This window comes from Erpetoichthys calabaricus, chromosome 10 (assembly GCF_900747795.2).
Source record: "Erpetoichthys calabaricus chromosome 10, fErpCal1.3, whole genome shotgun sequence".
Classification (NCBI taxonomy): domain Eukaryota; kingdom Metazoa; phylum Chordata; class Cladistia; order Polypteriformes; family Polypteridae; genus Erpetoichthys; species Erpetoichthys calabaricus.
Genome location: NC_041403.2, coordinates 149,153,894 through 149,179,452, shown reverse-complemented (window position 1 = coordinate 149,179,452; position 25,559 = coordinate 149,153,894). Strand labels below are relative to the sequence as shown.

Sequence of the window (25,559 nt, the reverse complement as noted above, 5' to 3'; positions counted from 1 at the left end):
TTTTTTAAAAAAGCATCTGACTTTTTAATATTATTTGAGGGTTTTTTCCCATTCTTCTTTACGGTTAGGGTACATTTCCGAGTCTCTGTTCCGCACTCCAGGTCAGTAGGTGGCAGTAATGTTCCTTATGTTGGTTTGCCAACTGCCAAAAAAAATCAGAAGAATCGAATCTAGCATTTGTCATTGAGAACTCAGATTTCAGATCTGTTGAATAAAGGATGTACCTTGAAGCCACTGCAGGGGAGATCTCAGCTGTTAAATAAAGAAAAGCCCCAACAAGTTCTTTATATTTGATCGAAGGAGAGGATAGTTCAATAGCTCAAAGCTTTATTGGGTTCATTCTCATCAAATGATCACATTACTTTAAACCAAACCTCTTCTTTGTAAGTTGTACTTTAATGTGCACCAAAATTGAATTCCTGTAAACTGTTCCTGCTAATGTAGGAATTATAAATTTACATAATCATATTTTTATAGTCTTTAACATTACAGATCTGTAAAATGTCTTCTAGAGCTGCTTTGGAGCAGGTAGACTGCTTGCACTTTCTTGGATCAACTTACAGGGGCATCCACACTCACAGACACACTTTACTCTGGAAGTATCTGAGTGAGCTGGCAACACCTAGAGAGAAATTAGAAACAGGGGAATCATTATTCTTTTATTGAAATATTCTAAGTAACCTTTTTTATCATAGAAGAATATACAACCGTACTCAAGTTGAAATGTGTTCATGGAGATACCAAAATGACAATTCCTATTACTTGTTATGGGCAACATTTTTATCTGTTTTGAAATAATTTCAGATTGACTAAAAAAATCACCCTAAATCAAAATAGAATAAAGAAGAGAGATATAGACATGCTGATACCAAGGGAAGGCTCTGAAGATACACTTTAGGCAAACGATTGCAAATATTTTCAAATTATTCAACTACCTGTTTTAGAAGGATAGATAGATAGATAGATAGATAGATAGATAGATAGATAGATAGATAGACAGACAGACAGACAGACAGACAGACAGACAGACAGACAGACAGACAGACAGACAGACAGATAGATAGATAGATAGATAGATAGATAGATAGATAGATAGATAGATAGATAGATAGATAGATAGATAGATAGATAGATAGATAGATAGATAGATAGATTAGATAAGTGCCCAAGGTGAAAAGGAAGCATTGATGTCGGCTAAAATCTGTCAATACTTTGCATCCTTTTATTTCACATTTCCTTTAACTGATAACAATCTCCCACTGAATGACAGTAAGAAGAGGAGAGGATTGTAGACCTATAGCAGAGGAGAGAACACCACAGAGCACCGTACATTGATGAGACAAAAGTTGAAAGAGTTGATGTCTTATTTCTGGAATAGCTCCAACATCTCAAGATAACATTTCTTACAATAGGCTTATGAGGAAGGCCAGAAATATCATACAGGACATTCAATACAATACAACACAACACAGACTGCTGTGAACAATTCTCAGTTAAAGCATTTTATATATAAATGTCTACGTGTGGAAGTGCGTGTGTCTGTTTGTCTGGCCCGGAAGTGAGAGGTGGAGACGGGGTAAGGGCTCCATCTACGAGGAAAAAGAAACTCGCTTAGCCACTAATACACAAGTGAAGCGTTCACATAAGCAAAATGAAACCACTGAAGAAAGATAAAGTTGCTTAGCCGCTAATGCATAAGCGATGTGAGCACGTTGGCAAAATGAAACCTCCTAGGAGAAAGACATCCTGAGTTATTCCTTTCAATTACCTGACATCTCTACATTTCAATTTTTTTTCTGATGATTTTGGTAGTTTCTAGGACACCAGGGTTTACACAGCTAATAGATTATAATAAGTTAGTACATCCAGAACTGCTACACATATAAATGCAGATTTGTTAAAACACATAAAGAACATTGTAGAAACTGATTAAACATGAATGGAAACCAACAACATCTGTCCATTAATTAATTAATTGATGAACTATGGTCAGTTGACAATGGTGGAGATTAAATATTCTCCATCCACAACACAGCTTGTTTGCACTTTTTCCATCCTATAGACATTACAGAAATATAAAATGAAGGTCTGCTGCCCCTTCCCCAACTATACTGATTTAGCTGAATTTTATTATAAGTTGTCACACACGTGCTCTTGGGAGACAGTTTAAGGGCTGGAATAACCGTATGTTCCCGCCAGACTAGGGGTTGGCGCTGTCCTCTAACTCTTTTTCTTCTCTCCCTCCAGACCAACAGATGAGCCATCAATCTAACGCCACTTCCGGTAGTCAGGAGAGAAGCACCATCACTTCCTCTTACGATTGTCGAGACCCCACCTCCTTCTGATGTCACTTCCAGTTCCCAGAATACCATTCTCCCAATTACATCATTTCCAGTCTACCTGCTATACATGGCATCCATTTTTGTTTTTCTTCAGTTCCGTTCTGAACTCCTGTTTGTAAAGACTGATCTCTCTACAACTTATTTTGACTAAACAGGGTGGATCTCCAAAACTTTGACATTGTTGTCTATTCTTTTACAATGTGCTACTTGTGGATGGGAGGATACATGGAGTAAGAATTTTATTGTGAGTTATAATAACTGTTTTACTTTTCATATTGCAATAAACACTAAATGTAATTTCTTGCGGCATGTAATCTGATGTAAAATATAACAAAGAACACAACAAAGTTCTTTAAAGGTGAACATAAACCACATTGAGAGCATCCAGTGTTTGAATCGGTGGCTTTGAGGTCATTTCAGAATGGTTCACATGAACAGAGAAAACTGGATCAATTGTGCAGCATTCTTACATCAGGATGTACAGTACAAACTATTCATGTTGTGAAAACTGGACATCAGAAGAAAAAAAATTCAAAATCAGGATGTGGGTGTACTGTTATGTGAATGGGACGTCAGTGGGGTTCAGAAATTTAATGACATCCAGACTAAAAATACTGTAACACTGGACCTCTGAGGAAACCATGCATGTGAGGTCCATGCAGCAGCTGAGGAAGGGGTAGAGTGGAGATCGATGAGTTATATAAAAAGGGATCAGGACAGCTACCTAGGGAAGACCCTCGTAGAGCGGTCAGACAGGACAGACTGTGTGATTGGTTCTGCAGTGCCAGACGGTGCCCGATGCCTGAAGCCTTTTAATCACTGGCAGCGGCGTCTCTCAGGAGTTCAAGATGGTGATTTAACATCCAGCATTGCATAGAATAAAGAAAGCATTTAACAATTAATGGTGTCTCTTCATCATCATTCCTTCCCATTGGGTCGTTACAATACTTACCACTTTCTGGATTTCTGCCGACAAAAAAATAACATTTACTTCATGACACTCTCTTGGTGTTTTGAGTAATTGACAGTTTTTATATTTTTTATATTCTACTCTTCACTTCCCAAGATCTCTGCCTTAATTATACTAAACAGTTGTTAACTGTATCTGTGTATGTTACCTGTGTTGTTGACTGTATCTGTCATTTTGACACAAACCTCTGATCTGCAAGTATATGCACAGCTGTTAGACAGCGTGAGCCGCATCAAGGTTGCTACTTCATAGCTCATCATAAAAATTAAACAAACATAAAATCTTTTTTTTTTCCGGAAGGCAGCTGATGTATAGGAAACACCTGTTTGTGGGCGAAAAGCAAATCAGTCTTGGGGATATCCCTTTGTATTTTGGAAGTAAACAGCACACATCAGGATAACTAAATGGCAGAATTGCACAAAATGTGTGACAAACGGTTTAAAAACATGGTTTGGTGTAATGGTAGAATATAGATATTGTTCTAGCAAAGTGCAGAGTGGATGTTTTTAATATTAAAAGGCAAGGACCAAATCAACCATTACCCCTGAGTGACCGTGTGACCATTAGGGAGTCACTTCAACTGCGAGCTATAGAAACAAGGAACAAATATACTATACCATGCTGCGCTATATGTGACTAGACTACACATCAATGTACCACTTCAACAATACAATTTCTGTAACCACTTAAATGTAATTTTAGGGTTAAAAAGATGTAGATCCATCCCAGCAACACTGGGTACATACCAGGAACAGGGCTGGATTAAGACTTTATGGTGCCCCTGGGCATTAGCACTTCTGGTGCCCCCATGAACACACACACACACACGGAGAAATATTAAATGTGTCATGGATTAATGTGTGTTTTTTTTTATTATATTGCTTGATATTTGTGCTTATGTCCCTTGTTCTTGGGGGGTGGAGCCACATAAGGTGAACCCTGCCTCCGGATATATCAGTCTCCTGGGAAGACTCGGGAGTGGAGATCATTCATTTTTGGTGGAGTTTGCGAGTAGTATTGGTTTGGTTGGATTTACTGGTTTCTGCATTGTTCTTACTCTGTTTAAAGGATTCAGATTTTCTGGACTTTGTTCTGTGACTTGTTTGCCGAGGTTTGCCTTTTAAGACAAATCCTTTTTTGCGTTTTTGCTCTTTTTAGTATTTTAGACAGAGCAGGCCAGAGAGGACAGAGAGAGGAATAAGAAAAGGAGAAAATTAAGGATTGTGATTAGCGATATGTAGTGGACCCCTTCCAACCAACTCTCATCCAAATGCACACCAGCTTGCCACCTTTCTTTTTGATTGGAGCCAGAAGATCCTTTGGCCCATGCCACCGAAAGCTCAAGTAAGGAAACATTAAAGACAGGATTTCCAGACATTTACAGAGAGTGAGTCTGGACATTTACAATAAGAGGCTAAGATTAATTTATCAGAGAAAGTACCTAGACAGAATAACCTCCGCTAGATAGAAGTCAAGGTAAGAGAAGAGAGGTTCAGGAGAAGAAATACAGAAGTCCTCTGGCAATAATTACTTTACCAGACCTCCTGGTGTAGAACTAATCCTGTCCGAATTGGGCTTCACATATAAAGTATTTCCCTGGTTAATGACATTAATATGTCTTTACTATCCTTTTAAATTAAATTTATATAAAAAAATACTAATATATTATAGCAATGGACAAAGATTAACAAGAACAACTTTTTTTCATTTACCATTTTGCCCCATTGCTTAATAATAATAATAAATAATAATAATAAATAATTACATTTATGTAGTGCTTTTCTCACTACTCAAAGCACTGTACATAGACAGTAAACCACTTCGACCTTCTCCAACACGTAGCATCCACTGGAATGATGTGACTGCAGTAAACTAACGACTGTAGCAGTTGAGGTATTTATCGACCTCTTGAACCCTCAGGTACCACTCCAAACACCAGGTAAAAGTACAATTATTATTTATTGAATTATAATAACGTGCACAAAGCACCCTCCACTCCACACTATTCATATAATCAACAAACCAATCAAAAATACCAATCCTCCTCTCCCAGACACTTCACCACCCTTCCTCCCAGCTCAGCTCAGTGTCTGGGCTTTCCCAGAGTCCTTTTATACCCCCTGACCCGGAGGTGTTTCTGCCCAGCAATCCACAGGTCCTTATTACTTCCTGGTCAGGGTAAAAGTCCTTTTCTTCAACCTGGAAGTACGTCATTTCTCCTGTTCACGTGACCAGGACGTACTTCCAGGTTATAGGGCACATACAAGCCCACGAGCCTCCCTACAGCGACTCCCGGTGGTCCCCAAGGTATCCAGCAGGGCTGTGCATATAAACTACAAAGTCCATGAGGCCCTGCTGGAATTCGGGGAATGACCATGCTGTCGGGAGAGCTCCACCTGGCGGCCTGGGGGTGAGGGCCGGAATATGTAGCCGGCCATCCATCACACCACATACTGGCTACACAAGGATTTCTCCTGGGTCCTCTACTCTTTTCAATCTCCATACTTCCATTAGATCAGATTATCTCAAGGCATAACATGAGCTATCACAGCAATGCTGACGACACACAACTGTATTTATCAATAGCGCCAGATGACCCCGACTCTCTTGGTTCACTGACCCAATCTCTTACTTGTGTTTGGATGAGTAGTCATTTTCTCAAACTAAATAGGGAGAAAACAGAAATCTTAGTGATTGGTAAAAATGGACATATTGAGGGTATTAAGAATAAACTTGACCCATTAGGCTTAAAAGTCAAGACAGAGGTAAAGAATATAAGGATAATTATTGACTCTGACCTAAATTTTAAATCACATAGTAATCCGGTCACTAGGACGGCATTTTTTCACTTAAGAAATATAGCAAAAATTAGATCCCTTATAACTTTGCAAGATGCTGAAAAATGAGTTCACGCTTTTGTTTTTAGTTGACTAGATTACGGTAACGCACTTCTCTCTGGATCACCCAAAAAAGACATCAATCGATTACAATGAGTGCAGAATGCAGCTGCCAGAATCTTAACTTGGGAAAGAAAATCTGAGCACATCACGCCAGTTTTGATGTCATTACACTGGTTACCCGTTGCCATTTAGAATTGACTTAAAAATCCTGCTTATGGTTTGCAAAGCCTTAAATAAACTCTGCTCCATCCTATATTTCGGAATGCCTCTCCAAATCGTAAACTTAGATCTTCAAATGAGTGTCTGCTTAAAATTTCAAGAGCTAAACTTATAAAGAAGTGGTGAGGCAGCCTTCTGCTGTTATGCACCTAAAATCTCCAATAGCTTACCGAAAGAAATTCGCCAGGCTAATACGGTGGAGCACTTTAAATAAACTGCTAAAAACCCATTATTTTAATATGGCTTTCTCATAGCTTCATTTTAGTGTAACCCTGGTGTTCTGTATATGCATTTGATGATAATTTTTATCATATCTCCACAATCCATACTAAGCCCTACTTTCTCTGCTGTTCTTTTTCCATTTTTCTGTGGTGCCGATCTGTGCCACAACCACCTGATCAAACCACCATGTGGTCCCTACATTGATGGATTGAAGGCAAGAGGTCCACATGACCATCATCGCCTAATTCTTCCACGTAAAGCCTGAAAACCATAAGGACTGACTGAGATCATTTATGTTGGGTAGAATGCCCAGTGGGGGCTGGGTGGTCTTGTAGCTTTGGAACCCCTGCAGATTTTGTTTCTCTTTTGTCTTTTCTGCCCTCCTGGCCATTGGACCTCACTTTATTCTTTATTACTTAGTATTGCCTAATCTTATTTTAATATTTTTCTTTTTTCATCTTGTAAAGCACTTTGAGCCACATCATTTGTATGAAAATGTGCTATAGAGATAAATGTTGTTGTTGTATTAAGTAGTGAAGGAGTGAGAGAGACAGCCAGTAAGAGACAGGGGATCATTAGAGAGTGAGAATGGACAAGGCCGTGGTGGCCAGTTTAGCCAGAACGTTAGGAAACACTCTGCACTTTTCAAAAGATGCCCAGGGATCATTTATGACCACAGACAGCCAGAACCTCGGTTTTATGTCTCATCTAAAGGACGGCACCATTTTTTTTCCATTATACTGGAACCAACACAGACCACACGATAAGCGCTCCCTGCTGGCCTCACCAATACCTTTTCCAGCAGTAACCCAAGCTTTTCATAGTTGGTCTCCCATCCAAGTACTAGCTGGGCCCAGACAAGCTTAGCTTTATGTGGACCACCCGTTCTGAAATGCAGGTGAGATGGATGCTGAGCATTTGTTTAATTGATATTTAACAATACCCTCTACAATTTACTTGAACAACTTTCTAAATGAAATTAGCTTTTCATGAATAACAGACTCTAATTTTAACGAGTTTGCTGAAGCTGATGCCATCCAGAGGAGATTAAATATTACAGTGTTATGATTGATATTTCAGAGCAAACCCACTAAATAATAGACAGATCAATTGAAAACACTATCAAATGTTTAAAAAATGTATTCTTTCAGAGACCCCACACTATTTTGATTGTCAGGCTTTCAGGGGTCCACCGGATTTATTAGGAATGCTTTGCATCCATCCATCCATTAATTATTGAAACTACTTAGTCCAGTTCAGGATCATGCGCATAAACATTGATCAATTTATTTATTTTTTTAATTTGTTTAACTGAAGAAATGTCATTGGCAAAATACAATTATAGCTATTACATCATTTTAATTTGTTCAGAAATTTCAGAACATTGCATTCCCTGTGCCATAACTGACACAACTGTTATTTAAAATAATCTGTAAGGTTATTCATGAACTTACTGTCATTTTCTTGACCAAAGAATCTGATGATTTATTTCCAAAACCACAATGCGAAAGGAAATCTGATTGGACACTTTTTGAGCTGCTCCCACGGCTTTTCTTGTATCCACTGCTGGAGAAGTCTGGGGCAGCAGAGAAAACACTCCTCCCCGTTCGCTCAGCACAAAAGGCAGATCTCGAGCACGGTGCCTGGGCGTAGATTTTTCCTGGGGCAAGTCTCTTCCTCATAAGCTGAGCAAACTGTTTTTTCTCTTCGTTGAGTTGCCGTATGCGTGTCACCTTCTGGTGTTCCAGTTTCTTTAAAGTCTGGGTAAATCAGAACATGATTATGCTGAGACAAGTACATCAGAACATTAGAGCATCAGAACAATAGCAAGAACAGGCTAGTCAGTGCAACAAGCTCATTGATCCCATTCGTAGATGGTCTAAAATAACATCAGGTTGAGATTGGAAGGTCCCTAGAGTCCACCTCTTCACCACACTGTTTGGTTCTTCACTTCTGTGGTTCTTTGCGTGAGGACGGACTTTCTAACATTGGTGTGAAATCTGTTGTTAACAAGTTTCCAACTATATATTTGGGTTCTTTTTCAATAATTTATTTTTAAAGTAACAGCCTATACTAGCTCCTTTCATTATTTTAAGCACTTTAGTCATATTATCTATTAATACCTATTTTCCTAAACTGTAAAGGTTCAGCTCCTTCAATCTGTCCTCATAGTTTATACTTCTGAATCCTGGAATCAACCAAGTCACTCTTCTCCGGAATATCTCTTGTGCTGCTATGTGTTTTTTGTAGCCTGGAGACCAAAACATTACACAGTACTCCAGGTGCTTCCTTACTAGTGAGCTCTGAAGTTTAAAGACAATCTCCTTTGACTTGTACTCCACACATCATGATATACTGTATATAACATAACCTCTGTTACACATGTGCGAGACAGAGGCAGCTAAAGGGCCTGAATAATAGTACAGTGATCCCTCACTATATCGCGCTTCGTCTTTCACGGCTTCACTCCATCGCGGATTTTAAATGTAAGCATATGTGAATATATATTGCGGATTTTTCACTGCTTCGCGGATGTCTGCGGTCTACAGTACGTGTGCTTCCTCAGTTGATTTGCCCATTTGAATTCAAACAAGGGACGCATTTGAATTCAAACAAGGGACGCTATTGGCGGATGGCTGAGAAGCTACCCAATCAGAGCACGCGGCTAAGCTCCTGGGTGCTGTGCTAAATCTGGAGCGTCTCGCGACCATTCTACGAATGGCAAAAGATCTCCAAACATCAGTTGAAGAATGGGACCCGCAAATGATTCGTTCTTTGCAATTTAAAATGCTCTTGACGGCGCCACGGAAGTATATAGGAACCTCTTTACACAAATGAAAAAGCAGCGCAAGCAACTGCCCATCACGATGTTCCTTACACGCAAAACACTGCCTAGTACGCCTTCAGTGGAAGAAGACGACGGCGGTGCTACACAGTCGCCTGAAGAGGCTCCTTTAGAACAGCTGTGACAGTGCAGTAAATGTCATCGTTATCTGACAAGTTGGTGAGTACCCAAAACTATTTTTCTATGTACTTAGTACATGTATGTACATTTATTGTAACTGTGCACACATTTTATACAATTTTTTCCTTGCATTGTTGGTATTTGTTGCCGGTGGCCTGTCTATCGTAATGGCTGTAACAAATGTGATATCGGAGACGCTCTACAGCAGGGGTAGGCAACGTCGGTCCTGGAGTGCCACAGTATGTGCAGGTTTTTGTTCCAACCCAGTTCCTTAACGAGAACTCAATTATTGCTGATGAAGCACATATTGCTTAAGTGACATTTTAATGCTTCATTTTAGTGGTCTCGCTTGTTAAGGTTCTCCAACCTTAATTGCTTATTTCAATCTTAAACTGCTGCATTCAGTGTTTTAATTGCTCCTTATTAGCAATAAGATGTAAAACAGGGGTAGGCAATGTCGGTCCTGGTGAGCCGCAGTGGCTACAGGTTTTCATTCCAACCCAATTCCTTAATTAGAAACCAATCATTGCCAATCTCAGACCTTATTTAATTTTATGGCTTGTTAGTCTGTGCAATGTAAGACTTTTATATCGTAGATTTTTTTCCTTTCCAAGGATATCATCCAAATGATTTGAAGCCTAAAACAGATCATTTTCAGTCTGTCACATTTTTCTATTAAGTGTTTTATTAAATCAAACCGTGCATGATGAACACACACAGATGTAATTGGAAAGAAGCTAGCTGGAGAACTGCTGGCTGCTTTGTCTTTTACATCTTATTGCTAATGGAGAACCTTAACAAGCGAGACCACTAAAATGAAGCATTAAAATGTCACTTAAGCAATATGTGCTTCATCAGCAATAATTGAGTTCTCGTTAAGGAACTGGGTTGGAACAAAAACCTGCACATACTGTGGCACTGCAGGACCGACGTTGCCTACCCCTGCTCTACAGTATCTTTAAAATAACATTTTGGTTTTATGTACAGCATTTACATGTTATAGATTTTTCACGTATTTTTATATTACCTACTCAATTACAATATGTTTAAAACTGTATTACGTATTAAATAAAACACCTCAATGATATACGATATGTATATTTGTGTGTAGTATATAAACTGTGACATAATTTCAACGAATCTTACCTAATAACTAAGAGAATATAAAGGGTTTATGCTGTATAACTGTACGGGGAATATTTATAAACCATGTGGGAGAGTTTATAAGGACTTAAAATATATAAAAATAACCATATAAACATATGGTTTCTACTTCGCGGATTTTCTTATTTCGCGGGTGGCTCTGGAACGCAACCCCCACGATGGAGGAGGGATTACTGTAGTTCGTGTCAGACCAGTGGGTGGCGAGCTGCACTGACTTTCTCTCTCAATCCTCTGCAGACCATCCGTGGGAAATCCCGCATGGTTTCCGGCCCCATGGATGATGTCACTTCCAGTTCTGGTCCCGATTACATCACTTCCTGTCATGGTCTTTAAAGCCGCCATATTTACAATCTTTAACTCAGTTCTTGTTTTTGGATTCAAACCTGTAAAGAACTCAATACGAATTACCCTTTTGCAGCCAGGGCACAATATGCTGGTGGCTGCCCCAAACCTTTTTTGTGACACCTCCTATTAGCCTTCTTCATCACTCCTGCCCATGTTTTGGATGTTGATAGCGACAAGTCCACTATGACTACCAGGGCCTTCTCATGAGCAATAATTTTAAGTTTCAGACCTGACATTTTGTATTCAAATCTAGCATTTTTACATCCTATGTGTAAAACTTTACATTCACTTATATTAAATTTCATGGCACATGCCAGTCTGCTATCCAAATCATTCTGTAACAATTTATCTGCTTCTACATTATCTGCCCTTCTGCCTAGTGTGGAAGCTTCTGCAAACCTAAAGAAATACTCCACCCAAAAATTATATTTTGTTTATATGTTACTTACCCCATGTAGTTTGTACCTGGGGCTGAGTAGAAATTTGAATCTCTTGTTTTTGTGCTGAACAAGCGGAAACCGTTAATGACGTTGGCATGGAACACAAATGGTGATCAATTCAGTCAAACAGAAAATGATGTCAATAATGCCCATGGAAAACATGTCTATTATCCACTTGTATGCCCAAATCATGTAAAATGTGTGGAATTTTTCTAAAATGTTAATACTTGAGCGTACATCATAAACAGGGAAGATGTCTTTTCCATAAAACTGTGTGTCTGAATTGAAGAGAGGACTCTTGACCAATGAATGAAGGGGAGAGATGCAGAAGGAACTCCGAGTCCAGCTCAGGGCGGCGAAAGAGCAGTACAGGAGAAAGCTGGAGTAGAAGTTGCAGAATAACAGCATGAAGGAAATGTGGGATGGGATGAAGATCATCACTGGCTGCAGCTCGAAGCGGGGTACCACTATCGAGAGAGACGTGAAGAGAGCAAACCAAATGAACAACTTCTTTAACAGGTTTGACCACCCTAACCCACTCTCACTCTCACCTCAGAGTACTGCACCCTCCACACATCCTTCTGCTGATACCAGCATAGGAGAGACATCCCCACCCATAATTACAACAGCGCAAGTGAGCAGAGAGCTGAGGAGACTTCGTGCCAGCAAAGCAGCGGGTCCAGATGGAGTATCGCCACGACTGCTGAAGGTCTGTGCATCGGAGCTGGGGGGTTATCTACAGCGCATCTTCAACCTGAGCCTGGAACAGGGGAGAGTCCCAATGCTTTGGAAAACATCTTGTATCACCCCAGTCCCAAAGGTATCATGTCCTAGTGAGCTGAATGACTTTCGGCCTGTTGCTCTGACATCACATGTGATGAAGACCATGCTGCTTCACCACCTTAGGCCACAGGTTCAACAAAACCCTTGACCCTCTGCAGTTTGCATATCAGGAGAAGGTGGGAGCGGAGGATGCCATCATCAATATGCTACACCGATCACTCTCCCACTTGGACAGAGGCAGTGGTGCTGTAAGAATTATGTTTCTAGACTTCTCTAGCGCCTTCAACACAATCCAACATCTGCTCCTTAGGGACAAGCTGACAGAGATGGGCGTAGATTCATACCTAGTGGCATGGATCGTGGACTATCTTAAAGACAGACCTCAGTATGTGCGTCTTGGGAACTGCACGTCTGACATTGTGGTCAGCAACACAGGAGCACCACAAGGGACTGTACTTTCTCCGGTCCTGTTCAGCCTATATACATCGGACTTCCAATACAACTCGGAGTCCTGCCATGTGCAAAAGTTTGCTGATGACACTGCTATCGTGGGCTGCATCAGGAATGGGCTGGAGGATGAGTATAGGGACCTAATCAATGACTTTGTTAAATGGTGCGACTCAAACCACCTACAACTGAACACCAGCAAAACCAAGGAGCTGGTGGTGGATTTTAGGAGGCCCAGACCCCTCATAGACCCCGTGATCATCAAAGGTGACTGTGTGCAGATGGTGCAGACCTATAAATATCTGGGAGTGCAGCTGGATGATAAATTAGACTGGACTGCCAATACTGATGCGCTGTGCAAGAAAGGACAGAGCCGACTATACTTCCTTAGAAGGGTGGCGTCCTTCAACATCTGCAATAAGATGCTGCAGATGTTCTATCAGACAGCTGTGGTGAGCGCCCTCTTCTACGCGGTGGTGTGCTGGGGAGGCAGCATTAAGAGGAAAGACGCCTCACGCCTGGACAAACTGGTGAGGAAGGCAGGCTCTATTGTTGGCATGGAGCTGTACAGTTTAACATCTGTGGCAGAGCGAAGGGCGCTCAGCAGGCTCCTATCAATTATGGAGAATCCACTGCATCCACTAAACAGTATCATCTCCAGACAGAAGAGCAGCTTCAGCGACCGAGTGCTGTCACCGTCCTGCTCCACTGACAGACTGAGGAGATCGTTCCTCCCCCAAACTATGCGACTCTTCAATTCCACCCGGGGGGGGGTAAACGTTAACATTTAACATTATACAAAGTTATTGTCTGTTTTTCACCTGCATTATCATTCTTTAATTTAAAATTATTTATTGTATCATTATGCTGCTGCTGGAGAATGTGAATTTCCCATTGGGATTAATAAAGTATCTATCTATCTATCTATCTATCTATCTATCTATCTATCTATCTATCTATCTATCTATCTATCTATCTATCTATCTATCTATCTATCTATCTATCTATCTATCTATCTATCTATCTATCTATCTATCTATCTATCTATCTATCTATCTATCTATCTATCTATCTATCTATCTATCTATCTAATTAATACGATGGCCTCGTTTTCTTATTGCCTTCTTTCCAACTTGCCTTTAAGGAAGACATTCAAATTCATGGTCGTAATTGCTCAAGTAGTATTTTGTTAAAAGTTCAGGCTTAAGGTCAATGTTTAAGTTTAAACTATGTCATTCATTTTTCATTTAACTCTTTTGGGCAATTTTTTTTTCTTTTGTCCCAGGGCTGAATATTTTTCCAAAAAACTCAGTTTTCTGAAAAGCACACAAAGCAATGGATTCACACATAAATCAACATAAAATACTTATTTATGATAAATGTCATGCTGCTTTATGTTCCTTGAGCACCTACAGTATTTAAATTCACATACTTCTTATTACATACCAGTTTGTCTCATCACTCATAAGCTGTAAGGCACTTTCTGAAAGGAAAAAACAGCTTGAAGTAGTTCAGTGGCTGGTAATCCGTAATATCCGCTAGCGTGCTGTGTTGTTTGATAGATTCTAGTTGCCAGCTTGCCTCCCACGAATCTATGCCTGTGTAGTGTAGGCAAATGTTGCCATAAGGTGCATCAGCAACACGAGTGTGTTAAGCACTACAATCAGCTGGGGACCAGTCAGCTGATGCAGGTACTGGTCTTTGGTTTTTGATGACCATATTTTTTGCATCAAAATCGGAGTTCGATAAGTCAGAGTCTAATTCAGCAATAATGCGCAAATCCCATTTGCTTCGCTCTCTTGCTCTCACGCACATGCAGGGATTCAACGTCAAGTCAACGAGTCTAACAGTTAATCTAGCAAAGAGGGTCTACCTGTAACATAATGGTACGTTTTATCAACATTTCCATGTTTTTTTCACCCCCTGCCCTTGAATGTTGACTTTAGTCGACATCCGCCCTAAAAGAGTTAAACTCATTTGTGTCGATTCTACAGCATATTAAATTTGTGATTTAGTGTGCATTTACTTCACGATTTATGTATTAACTAGACAAAGAGCCCGTTTCGACAACGTAAGATGATACAGGCACGAGTGGAATAGTAATAAGTATAAGCACCACAAACCTGATATAGGTGTATTGAATGAATGCATAATTAGGCCTCGAGCTGTAGTCGAAATCGCCTTTCACGTCTCTAGAGCTTTAATCAAAGTCGCCTTTCTCTTTGAATTTTTGCAGCCGTAAATCCGCCGCCTGCCGCGATGTTGGGGTTGGATGTTGGTCGAAGTAGCCTTTCTCTTTAAATTTTCGCGGCCGTAAATCCACCGCCTGCCGCAATGTCGGCTTCGTAAGGTTTTTCGGGCAGCTGTGCAGAAGGTGACTGCGCATTCGGCTTTGGACAGACGTGAGTGAGTGAGTGAGTGAGTGAGTGAGTGAGTGAGTGAGTGAGTGAGTGAGTGAGTGAGTGAGTGAGTGAGTGAGTGAGTGAGTGAGTGAGTGAGTGAGAGAGAGTGAGTGAGTGAGTGAGTGAGTGAGTGAGTGAGTGAGTGAGTGAGTGAGTGAGTGAGTGAGTGAGCTGGCGAATTATATATAAGATTTTATAATTGTATGTTTTAATGTTAGATATGACTAATCATGATTAATTGCAAACCTTTATGCGATTAATTAGTTAATAAATTTTAATTGATCCCCCGCCCTAATATTTATATATTGAGACTAAGAGGCTTTGCCCCCTGCTCGCTTTGCTTGCCCACCTCCTTCACCAAAGGGTGCGCTATGCACCAGCCACTTCGCGTCTCTGCCTCTCGCGTTGTGAAGAAGTGGGGCTGAACACATGCTAAGGAGATGTGGTCGCTCCTCCGAAACCCCCTCTTAAACGGTGATACAATGGGAAAGAAATACTTTCCAATACAACTCAGAGTCCTGCCACGTGCAAAAGTTCGCTGACGACACTGCTATCGTGGACTGCATCAGGAGTGGGCAGGAGGAGGAGTACAGGAACCTAATCAAGGTCTTTGTTAAATGGTGCGACTCAAACCACCTACACCTGAACACCAGCAAAACCAAAGAGCTGGTGGTGGATTTTAGGATGCCCAGGCCCCTCATGGACCCTGTGATCATCAGAGGTGCAGACCTATAAATACCTGGGAGTGCAGTTGGATGATAAATTGGACTGGACTGCCAATACTGATTGTCGGCTCTGTGTAAGAAAGGCCAGAGCCGACTGTACTTCCTTAGAAGGCTGGCGTACTTCATCATCTGCAATAAGATGCTGCAGATGTTCTACCAGACAGTTGTGGTGAGCGTCCTCTTCTACGCGGTGGTGTGCTGGGGAGGCAGCATAAAGAAGAGAGACGCCTCACACCTGGACAAACTGGTGAGGAAGGCAGACTCTATTGTACGCATGGAGCTGGACAGTTTGACATCTGTGGCAGAGTGACGGGTGCTGAGCAGGCTTCTGTCAATCATGGAGAATCCACTGCATCCACTAAATAGTATCATCTCCAGACAGAGGAGCAGCTTCAGCGACAGACTGCTGTCACCGTCCTGCTCCACTGACAGACTGAGGACATTGTTCCTCCCCCACACTATGCGACTCTTCAATTTCACCCGGGGCGGGGGGTAAACGTTAACATTATTCAAAGTTATTGTCTGTCTGTATACCTGCATTGTTATCACTCTTTAATTTAATATTGTCTTTATCAGTATGCTGCTGCTGGAGTATGTGAATTTCCTCTTGGGATTAAAAAAGTATCTATCTATCTATCTATCTATCTATCTATCTATCTATCTATCTATCTATCTATCTATCTATCTATCTATCTATCTATCTATCTATCTATCTATCTATCTATCTATCTATCTATCTATCTATCTATCTATCTATCTACATTTTTTTTACCTCCTCTGTGCTCAATCAGCTGGTTTGCTGCTGCCCCTGCTTGTGCCGTGCTACGTGATCTACATGTCGCACAGCGCTTTAAACATTTAAAACTGCAGCTGTCCTTTTTATCTCGCGGGACGTTAAAGTGTCTCAGAGAAAATCACGTCTCAACCCAAGATTTTTTTTATATAATAGAGAGATATTCTTGTCCAGATCATTTTTGTTAAAAAGAGCTGCAACCACAACACTGATCTCTGAGGGACACCACTTTTAACATCACCGAATTCTAAAACAGTTCCCCTCACCATAACACTTTGTTTCTGGTGTTTTAAATCAATTTTGTACCCACCTACACTACTTGATTTCCCATTTGCTTTGGTCTAATCACTAAATGTTTATATGGTATCTTATTGGCAGCCCTCTGAAACTCAGAATAAACCTTCAGGAAATCAAGTTATAGTAGATACTGTAGGAAACTGTAGAATTTGTGAGAACAAATTCAAGTATGTCATTGTGTTAGATTCAGACCAGGACATTCCAGCAGGAAAAATCAGGATATAACAGGACAACATTGTAGCTGGAAAAACTAGCGCTTGTAACCAATGCAATATTTGTAGAATTTTGACAAACAAACCTTTTGCGTTTTTCTTTGTGAATGATTAATTCTCTCCATTTAAATTCATACGACTAACACCCACTTACCATCCAGGTCTAATGGATGTCACATTTCCTTTAATTTCATTTAATGATTAGTGCAGTGAGGTTGTTGGATAGAAAAGGAACGACATGCTGCGGAGGGCACTACAGCGCACACATAACATATGACAGACTCTGACAGGAACGACACACATTAATTGCCATGTCAGTAACAGATAGATGACTGTGGTAGAGAAGGTCCTGGCATTTATCACTACAGAATTAGGAGAAAGGTAATGGAGAACAGAAGGACATATAAAACAAGTTAGAAAATGTACACATAGAGCAACACTCAGCCGTAATTCAGGGTCATAGTTAACTGTTTTGAAAGTAGGAGAAATCTCATTTTTATTTATTTACTTCCTGTCATTTTCATGTACTAAATATTTTTGCAATGAGTCATATTCAGAAATGACAAACAATAGATTAAAACATAATTCCATTTTTAATACCATTTTACAATATCAAGTAGTGCAGGGTGTTTGAAACAGCTTTCATAGGCAGCAGATGCCAACTAAAGTGATTTAAAATGTGCATTGATTGATGTACGATTGTTAGTTGTTGATTGTTGACAGCCTATGGCTAATTGTAGTTCACAATTTTTAAAAATAAAATTTTTGTTTGAGTCTGAATCTTCTGAAGTCTACTCATGTGCCTGCAGACGCTTTGTCAGGCATGGACGACTCTGTAAGCGTTTGAATAATTTGGGCAGGGGACTTACTTTGCCATCAAGAGAAGCAGGCAAACATGTAAAAGATGAAGTTGACCTCAGGCCTTTCAAGGTAAATATGAAAAAGTGAATTAATCGGTAATTGAGTTGGTACAGAATCTTTCTTTGTTTTTAAGACAGACGATTTCAAAAATCTGAAGGTATTTTTATATGGGAGTTGTTGGAAATTAAAAAATATGTACGATTCACTATATTGGAGATATCTGCACCAAAAGCAACCTGTGAAGATCATGGAGACCAAATTTCAGTGAAATTGGTTCTACTGGAAAGTGAGTTGTTTAATAAAGACAGGCAGATGAACAAAAATGACAACAACAGGTTTTTACGTTTTATGCAGACATGCCTAATAAGAGTTCACCAGTCCAGCAAGTGACAGCAAAGAGGTCCTCTATAAAATGTATGAGCCCCGTGCTTTGTGCTGTGCCAGGCAGGTTACTTGGAGGTGGCCTGACCCTTTAATAGTAAACTAGATGTGCTAATCGTCTAAGGCGGGTTGAAATCTAAGCAATCAACATAAACCTCAGTATTAATGCTTGCAGTGCACAATGCGTACATCTCTGTTATATGCAATTTGGCAGGGGATTCGTAAAGTAGTGTTAACATTAAGGACAAATGCAGTTTGTTTTATTACTAAAAATGTTTGTGATGTGCCATATTGTGGTGGGACACAACCAGTCAGACACACAGACAGACGTACAGGCTCTTATCCTTTAATTAAAACGTTTTGGAGCCAAGGATAGCAAGGACTCCAAGGGCCAGTAGTGGGAGATAGATGGCTACTGAAGTTGTGCAAAGATCTTTCCTAAACCCAGAAGAGACTACAAGGATGATCCTTGAAGAAGCCTCAGATTTAAAAGGACTTTCTGGCCAAAGCAGGGAGGTGAGATAATTCAAGAAATCAAGTGGAGAGAGAAACTAAAGGCAGAGGATGATAAAAGGAGTACTGTAGGTAACACACAGAGAGAGACAGAATGATCCATTTGGCATGGAGGTGAGAAGTTATTACAATTTACTGTAACAAACCCCTAGCCCAACACAAAACATTTAACACTTAAATGAGTTACATTAAATTTATTTTATTTGTTACATATATTACTGATTAACTTATTGTTAGGTGGCATAGTGGTAGTGCTGCTGCCTCGCAGTTAGGAGACCTGGGTTCGTTTCCCGTGTCCTCCCTGCGTGGAGTTTGCATGGTCTCCCCGTGTCTGCGTGGCTTTCCTCCCTCAGTCCAAAGACATGCAGGTTTGGTGCATTAGTGATCCTAAATTGTCCCTAGTGTGTGTGTGTGTGCCCTGTGGTGGGCTGGCGCCCTGTCTGGGGTTTGTTTCCTGCCTGTGGTGTAGTGGATCCACAGCTCACATCAAAAAGGCCACTTTTTTAAAAATAAATAATCGCCGCACTCACGGCTTAGTGAGGGGGCTTGGTGTGTGTGGCTGAACGGTTCCCAGGGAAGTTCATGATGCGGGCGATCCTCGCTTAAGTGCACAGGTGAGGAGTCGTCCGCATCTGTAGTTGTTCCCAGGAGATTCTGATTACCACAGCTGATCCATATCCCTGTGATAAATAGAAGCGCGAGGCGGCTAGAGGGGGAAGATGAATGAGAGAAAGAAAAGACAATCGGAGGTTGCAGGAGAAGAAGGCTGAAAGCAGGGTGTTTTGTCTTGGTAGAGTAATATATTGCTCTACGTTCCCCTATTGTATTATTAATATGTTACCTTTGTCAGAATGCCTAATCTCACTGACGTACCACTGTTTATAAGGTATTATAGTATATAACTTATCTCCACCTTCCCTTCTATATCTATAGGCAATTAGGTGTAGTAAAAAGACAAGCAGGAGTTAAGTTACACATAAAATAATGTATTATTGATAATATTCATAAATAGAAAATGTAGCTGCGTTTTTCCCAAAGTTTCTAAAATTCTGCAGCTCAAACTCAAAAAATGGGATTCAGCAAAGGCCTGACGCGCAGAAATGATTCCACAGACAAAATATCTTTGTTTTTTTAAAAGTTTAGTTAAATTTTAAAGTAAAACAGTTCACACAAAATAAAAGGAAGAAAAATTAAAATAGCAAAAAAAAAGGAAAAAATGATAATAAGAAAAATGTAGTTCTGATCTTAATCTTGTTACAACTTAAATCATTATTAATTTCTTATAATTTCTGAACCATTTCAAAACGGTCAGAAAACTGTATGCTTATCCCATTTCTAAACTTAAATGGGTTAATCAAGTCCCTCTTTACAGGGACCTGTTCTAAACAACAACTGAGTTTATTATCTCACTGTATCTCAGTTATAGCAAGAAGATTCTATCTCTTACTAACTTAAAGGGGGAAAAAGACTATACCATTGTCTATGACTATATAAGAAATTATGTTCTATTCAAATAAAGCAAACATTAATATGAGTTTAACTCAAAACTTTAACTTTCTAAAATTGGCTCTTACAATAACAATATGCAAAGTACATTTGAATATCGGCAACCATACAACCTGATTAAATGGTGATGTGTAGTTTCAGGCGGCACACAGACTTGTTATTTAAAATGTCTCTAGTTAAAGCGCCATTGGTGCTCAGCTTTCTTCAGAACAGGCCGCAAGCCTGTTCCAATATGGCTGCCGAGTTGTGCTCTCCATTGTGTTGTCTTCTTCAGTTCATGGTGTGATGGTCTTCATCAGTTTGGTAAGAGAGATGCTTCTTCATCATATGTTGGTTAGTAAGATAGAGAGAATGTGGTTGAACAAGCAGATTTATACATTCTCTGTCCAACCCTTACAGCCAATAGGACATCATGGTACTTAAAAGCTTCTGATCCAAGTCAATTCCAAACTGCCATACTTCAGACCAATGGGGGGATAAAACATCTTAAAACCTGCCACCCCCAAGACCATATGTCTTTATGCTTTCTTGCAGGGGTTGAAAGACTTTAGCAGAGAAACACTCGCCAAACTGGTTTAAGGCACATCCTCTCCCAACTCTGTCATAAAATTCAAAAAGACCCATTCCTAATTTGGGGGGCACTAAATTACATTGATTTGTCTAAATTACAAATAAAGACATACAAAATATTTATCAGGTTATATGCAAAATCTCACATCACAACACAGGGCGAGGATAGCCGGTGCGAGAGAGCAAGTGCAGGCTCGCAGGCAGCTGGACAGTGAGACCTAGCAGAGTGTTTGGCTGACACCGAGGGCAGTTGGTAGTGGTCACTCTCGCTGAGCATTGTGAGGAGCGGGAGTGACCGGAAGAAGGATGGCTCGCTGCGGACGACAGCGAGAGTCGAGAGTCAGGAGGCTTGGGAGGTGGATTCCCCAGCGTGTGCGTCCTGACAGTTGGGGGGAGCCAAGTCTCGGTGTAGGGAGAGCTGAACTGAAGCCTCCAGACCAGAAGGCAGAATGAAGGTCAGCTGCAGGTAGGGTGGTTCCCCTGGTGCATAGCCTAGATGGGAGAAACAGGGGAGTCACCAGTAGAAAGGCACCGGGCTGATTTTAAAAGGACAGCTTCCAGCCATTGTTTTAACCTCGTTGGTGTTTTTAAAAGATTTTTGTCTACCTCCACGGATTCACCTCTGTTTTAAGGGATTTTTTATTTAATGACGGATTTGTGAAGCACTGCACTATTTATTTAGACACTTTTTTTTTTGTTTGTTTTTAAATAAAAGCTCTCTGCACTTTTTGCACCATCCCCTCGCTCCATTTGTTGTGCCTCACTGCCTAGATCATCGGTGACATTACCAACGATGTTGGGTTCAAAGCTCCAAGAAGGGAGATGGGAGCATGGAGTGGAACCCGCATCGTCATACTGCCTTGAGCTCTGTGTTGGCTGGGATTGGCTCCAGCAGACCCCCGTGACCCTGTAGTTAGGATATAGCGGGTTGGATAATGGATGGATGGATGGATGGATGGATGGATGGGATGGATGGATGGAACTTATTGTTATCTGCTGTCATTGGAAAGACAAAATGAAGTTTAGATAAATTCATCAGTGTAAGTAATGCGTTCACATGTCTCTTTTTTTAAACTAGGGGGCTTTGCCCCCTGCTCACTTCGCTTGCCAACCCCCCTGGCCTGCGCTACGCACCAGCCACTTCACGTTTCTGCCGCTCGCATATGTGGATTTCACTTTCACCAAACAACAAATCTTTTAATTCTCGCAAATACGCCTCTTCATTGGGAAGAAACACTACTTTTCCCTGATAGACCACTTTAGTAAATGATAAGAAATGACCAAAAGTAAGCCAAGCACCCTTGTTGTAGCCAGAGCTTGTAATATAGGAAGGCTATATAAAAATAAGCCAATAAAGCATTTTTTGAACATTTCAGATTTCTTTTTGTTTTCTGAAACAGGCTGGAATGATTCAAATCCAAAGAAAAATAATGAAAATGCCACTACAGCTAACCTACCCTGATTTAATGACGTGTCATTTCTTCCAGCCCTTACATTCTCTCTTTGTCTCTTTAGCTCATCCCAGCTCCTTGTTGATCTGCCAATTGTTTGAACTGAAAAGAAGGAAACTCTTGTTGCCGATCAGTGACCCTAAAATCAGCCTTTCGTGGCGTTTATATCAAATGGCACAATGCTATTGTTCTCCACTTGTTTGAGACCCAAAAGAGATTCCCTAATCTTTAATTTCTTCCTAATATTTTAAAGACTCCTCTAGCTGCCTGCCTATACGTTTTGAGGTGAATAATCAGATCTAAAATGAATTTGGTGTGTTATCTTGTTGTGAGTTTTTTTTCAGGTAAATGATATCTGAGTTGATGTCAATGGAGCACATTGGGTCCCGTCTTCAACATTTGAAAAATGATCTTTGACTTTGTTAACATGTAAATAGACATTTTACATTACATGTATTTAAAAATGCTAAACTTTAACAGAGTATGACATTAACTCTGATATGTGCAAAGCAATACTGTTTGGTTTCACCCTCATTAAGTCAATTATCTTATACTTATGAAATCAGTTCACATCAGCTTGTTAGAAATTTGTAGCTTTGTTAAATGCTTTTCATTCTTTTTAACCATGCACATCACATTACAATTAAGTAGTATACAAAAATCTAATTTTTTGGTAGTAAATTAAATAATTAGTGGAGAATTTAATAGACAAAATTGTAGAAGCTACACAAATATTTTCTTTTCTGTTAAAGTGAAGTGCTGCCATAGTGCGCCTGCGCGGTGCGACGGATATCTGGCTGGCTGGATATCTGAAGTGTTTTACCACATTCATTCAAACTTGTCCTCTTAAGGTGCAAAAGTTTAAGCGCTAGATAAAGCTATTCACGTATTTCTCTAATTCAAGTTAATATACTGTAAATTAAAATAATCATATTTATGACATTTTGAAGCTTTTTCAAGTTATGCTGACATAATTCTCTTAAGATGTCCTATTAACACACTTAAATCATGCTGAAACAAAACCATTCATTTTGTTTTCTTTTTTATCTTTTAACAGAAGCATAATCAGCCATGGGGGATTATTCTCTTTACTTACTTTTTAAATGAACACTTTTTTAATATTCCAAAGCACTCACCCATTTCCACTACACACAGCTGAATTGATTTTATTTCAAACAAACGCGTTTTAAGAACACGACTATCCTACCCTAGATTTGCATAAAGGTCCGCCCCTTTTGTTGCATTGTGGTCCAAGGGATCCCAACACCCTTATAAATTTAGAAAAAAAAAATTAAGATTTTTAGTAAATTGATTTTTTCCGAATTTTGTGGTAGGTGTGAAAGGTCAGTTATTATTTTTTTGTTTTTGTATACACACGCACGCACACACGCACACACACACGCACGCACACACACGCACACACACACACACACACGTTTATTGCTCACCCTCCATCACAAAAGCATGTTTTCTTTGTGTCATATATACTGAAGTAAGTCAAAAATGCTAAATTAATATTATATTGAATATCTGTTTCCAACTGCTCAAAGAAGAGTGGGCTCATTCAAAATAAAATGGGCAACAAAATGGACTTTAACGTTTTTAACTGCTTGTAATAATTGCCATATAAATAACTATTGAAATATTTTTGATTGAATGGAAATGTCTGATTTAATGGTTAGAAGTTAATTCAATGATATATGTTTTGGAGTGTATTATGATTAATATAAATCCTTCACTTAAATTTACGTTTCTAAAGAATTTCAGTTGTATAAATCAGAGGAAAACACGTATTTTAAGATTACACGATGCACTTTATTAGGTGTTTCTTATATCATTCTAACATTTAAATCTTACATGTTGGACCCAAATATTTCTTCAAATGCAGAAACGGTAATAAAATTAACATAGCTAATGAAAACAAATCACATTAAGTTCAACCTATCTTTCTAAGGTATTATGCATTATATGATTCTTTATTATATGAATCATTTCCCATTGGGATTAATAAAGTATCTATCTATCTATCTATCTATCTATCTATCTATCTATCTATCTATCTATCTATCTATCTATCTATCTATCTAATTGTATATTGTATAAATCAGAGGGGAGATTATTATAATATTGCTTGATTCAGATTAATGGAAACCTGTCATAATACTGAAATGTGTACATCTTAAAAATTGGACTCGTATTTTTTCAGTGATAACGACTTTAGTATAATGCGGGTTGCCTGCCGTGTCTCTGGCTGAGTCTTTTTACAGAAAACCGCACTGCACAAACTTTCGATCAGATTGTTGGTATTTCAAATTATTACTCGCGATTTACCGGAGGTCCCCCGGTCTCTTACCTGAGTCAGGTCAGCCTGTTCTTTCAGAAAGACCCCAATCACCTTGTGCGATGCGCTCATGAGATCGGCCGCGCAGCGCGAGTACAGCGGGTCTGTCCTGTATAGGGAGGACAGGGCGGTCAGCGACTTCGCGTCCATCTTCTGTCTCCATGGACAGCGGATGACTAGATGTGACCGTCTCCCACACCCTCCTCCTGTCCTCCTACGAATGACTCGGCCAATTAACTGGGTCATCCAGAGTTAATCATTGACAACAGGGTCTGCCATCTGGAACCAAAAAGGGTCCGTCGGGCAGCGCTTGGCTTCATTCTTACTCTCGGTAATAGCTGAACAATTTGGAGAGAGGGCGGTCCACGAAAGCCTAAGCGGTGTGACTGAAAATCGCGTTTCCCTACGAGATGTGTCACTTGTTGTATTATGAAAGAGAAAAAAATACAGCATCATGCATGAAGAGGCACGGGATCGAACTAAAACACACGAAGATTCCATTAGAAAACGGGCAAACCTTCCGCTAATTCTATACGTGAAAAAGTGTGTCCGCAGCAATAGTTTAAGAAAGAAAGAAAGAAAGAAAGAAAGAAAGAAAGAAAGAAAGAAAGAAAGAAAGAAAGAAAGAAAGAAAGAAAAAGAACTCCATCCACCCATCTTCCAAACCTACTGCAGGCTCGATGTCAATCTGGAGTCTGCCCCTTAAAATA

The 25,559-nt window shown here is 40.0% G+C and overlaps 1 protein-coding gene across 1 annotated transcript; it reads right to left on the bottom strand.

Annotated features, from left to right (window-relative positions):
- Positions 1–310: 310 nt before the first annotated feature.
- On the bottom strand, positions 311–25,141 carry LOC127529352 (uncharacterized). The gene is made up of 3 exons (XM_051932597.1): positions 24,862–25,141; positions 8,108–8,413; positions 311–622 (listed from the first exon to the last, which is right to left on the bottom strand). The coding sequence occupies exons 1-3, from the start codon at positions 25,093–25,095 to the stop codon at positions 509–511; spliced, it is 654 nt and encodes a 217-aa protein (XP_051788557.1). The 5' UTR covers positions 25,096–25,141; the 3' UTR covers positions 311–508.
- Between the last annotated feature and the right edge of the window lie 418 nt (positions 25,142–25,559).

Excerpts from the sequence above, each read along its gene's own strand:
- LOC127529352 (XM_051932597.1), bottom strand. The coding sequence starts at position 25,095 with ATGACCCAGTTAATTGGCCGAGTCATTCGTAGGAGGACAGGAGGAGGG. Across the intron at positions 8,414-24,861 it reads AACAGGCTGACCTGACTCAG|ACTTTAAAGAAACTGGAACA; the intron begins GTAAGAGACCGG and ends TGATTTACCCAG. Across the intron at positions 623-8,107 it reads CTTTGGTCAAGAAAATGACA|GTGTTGCCAGCTCACTCAGA; the intron begins GTAAGTTCATGA and ends ATTTCTCTCTAG.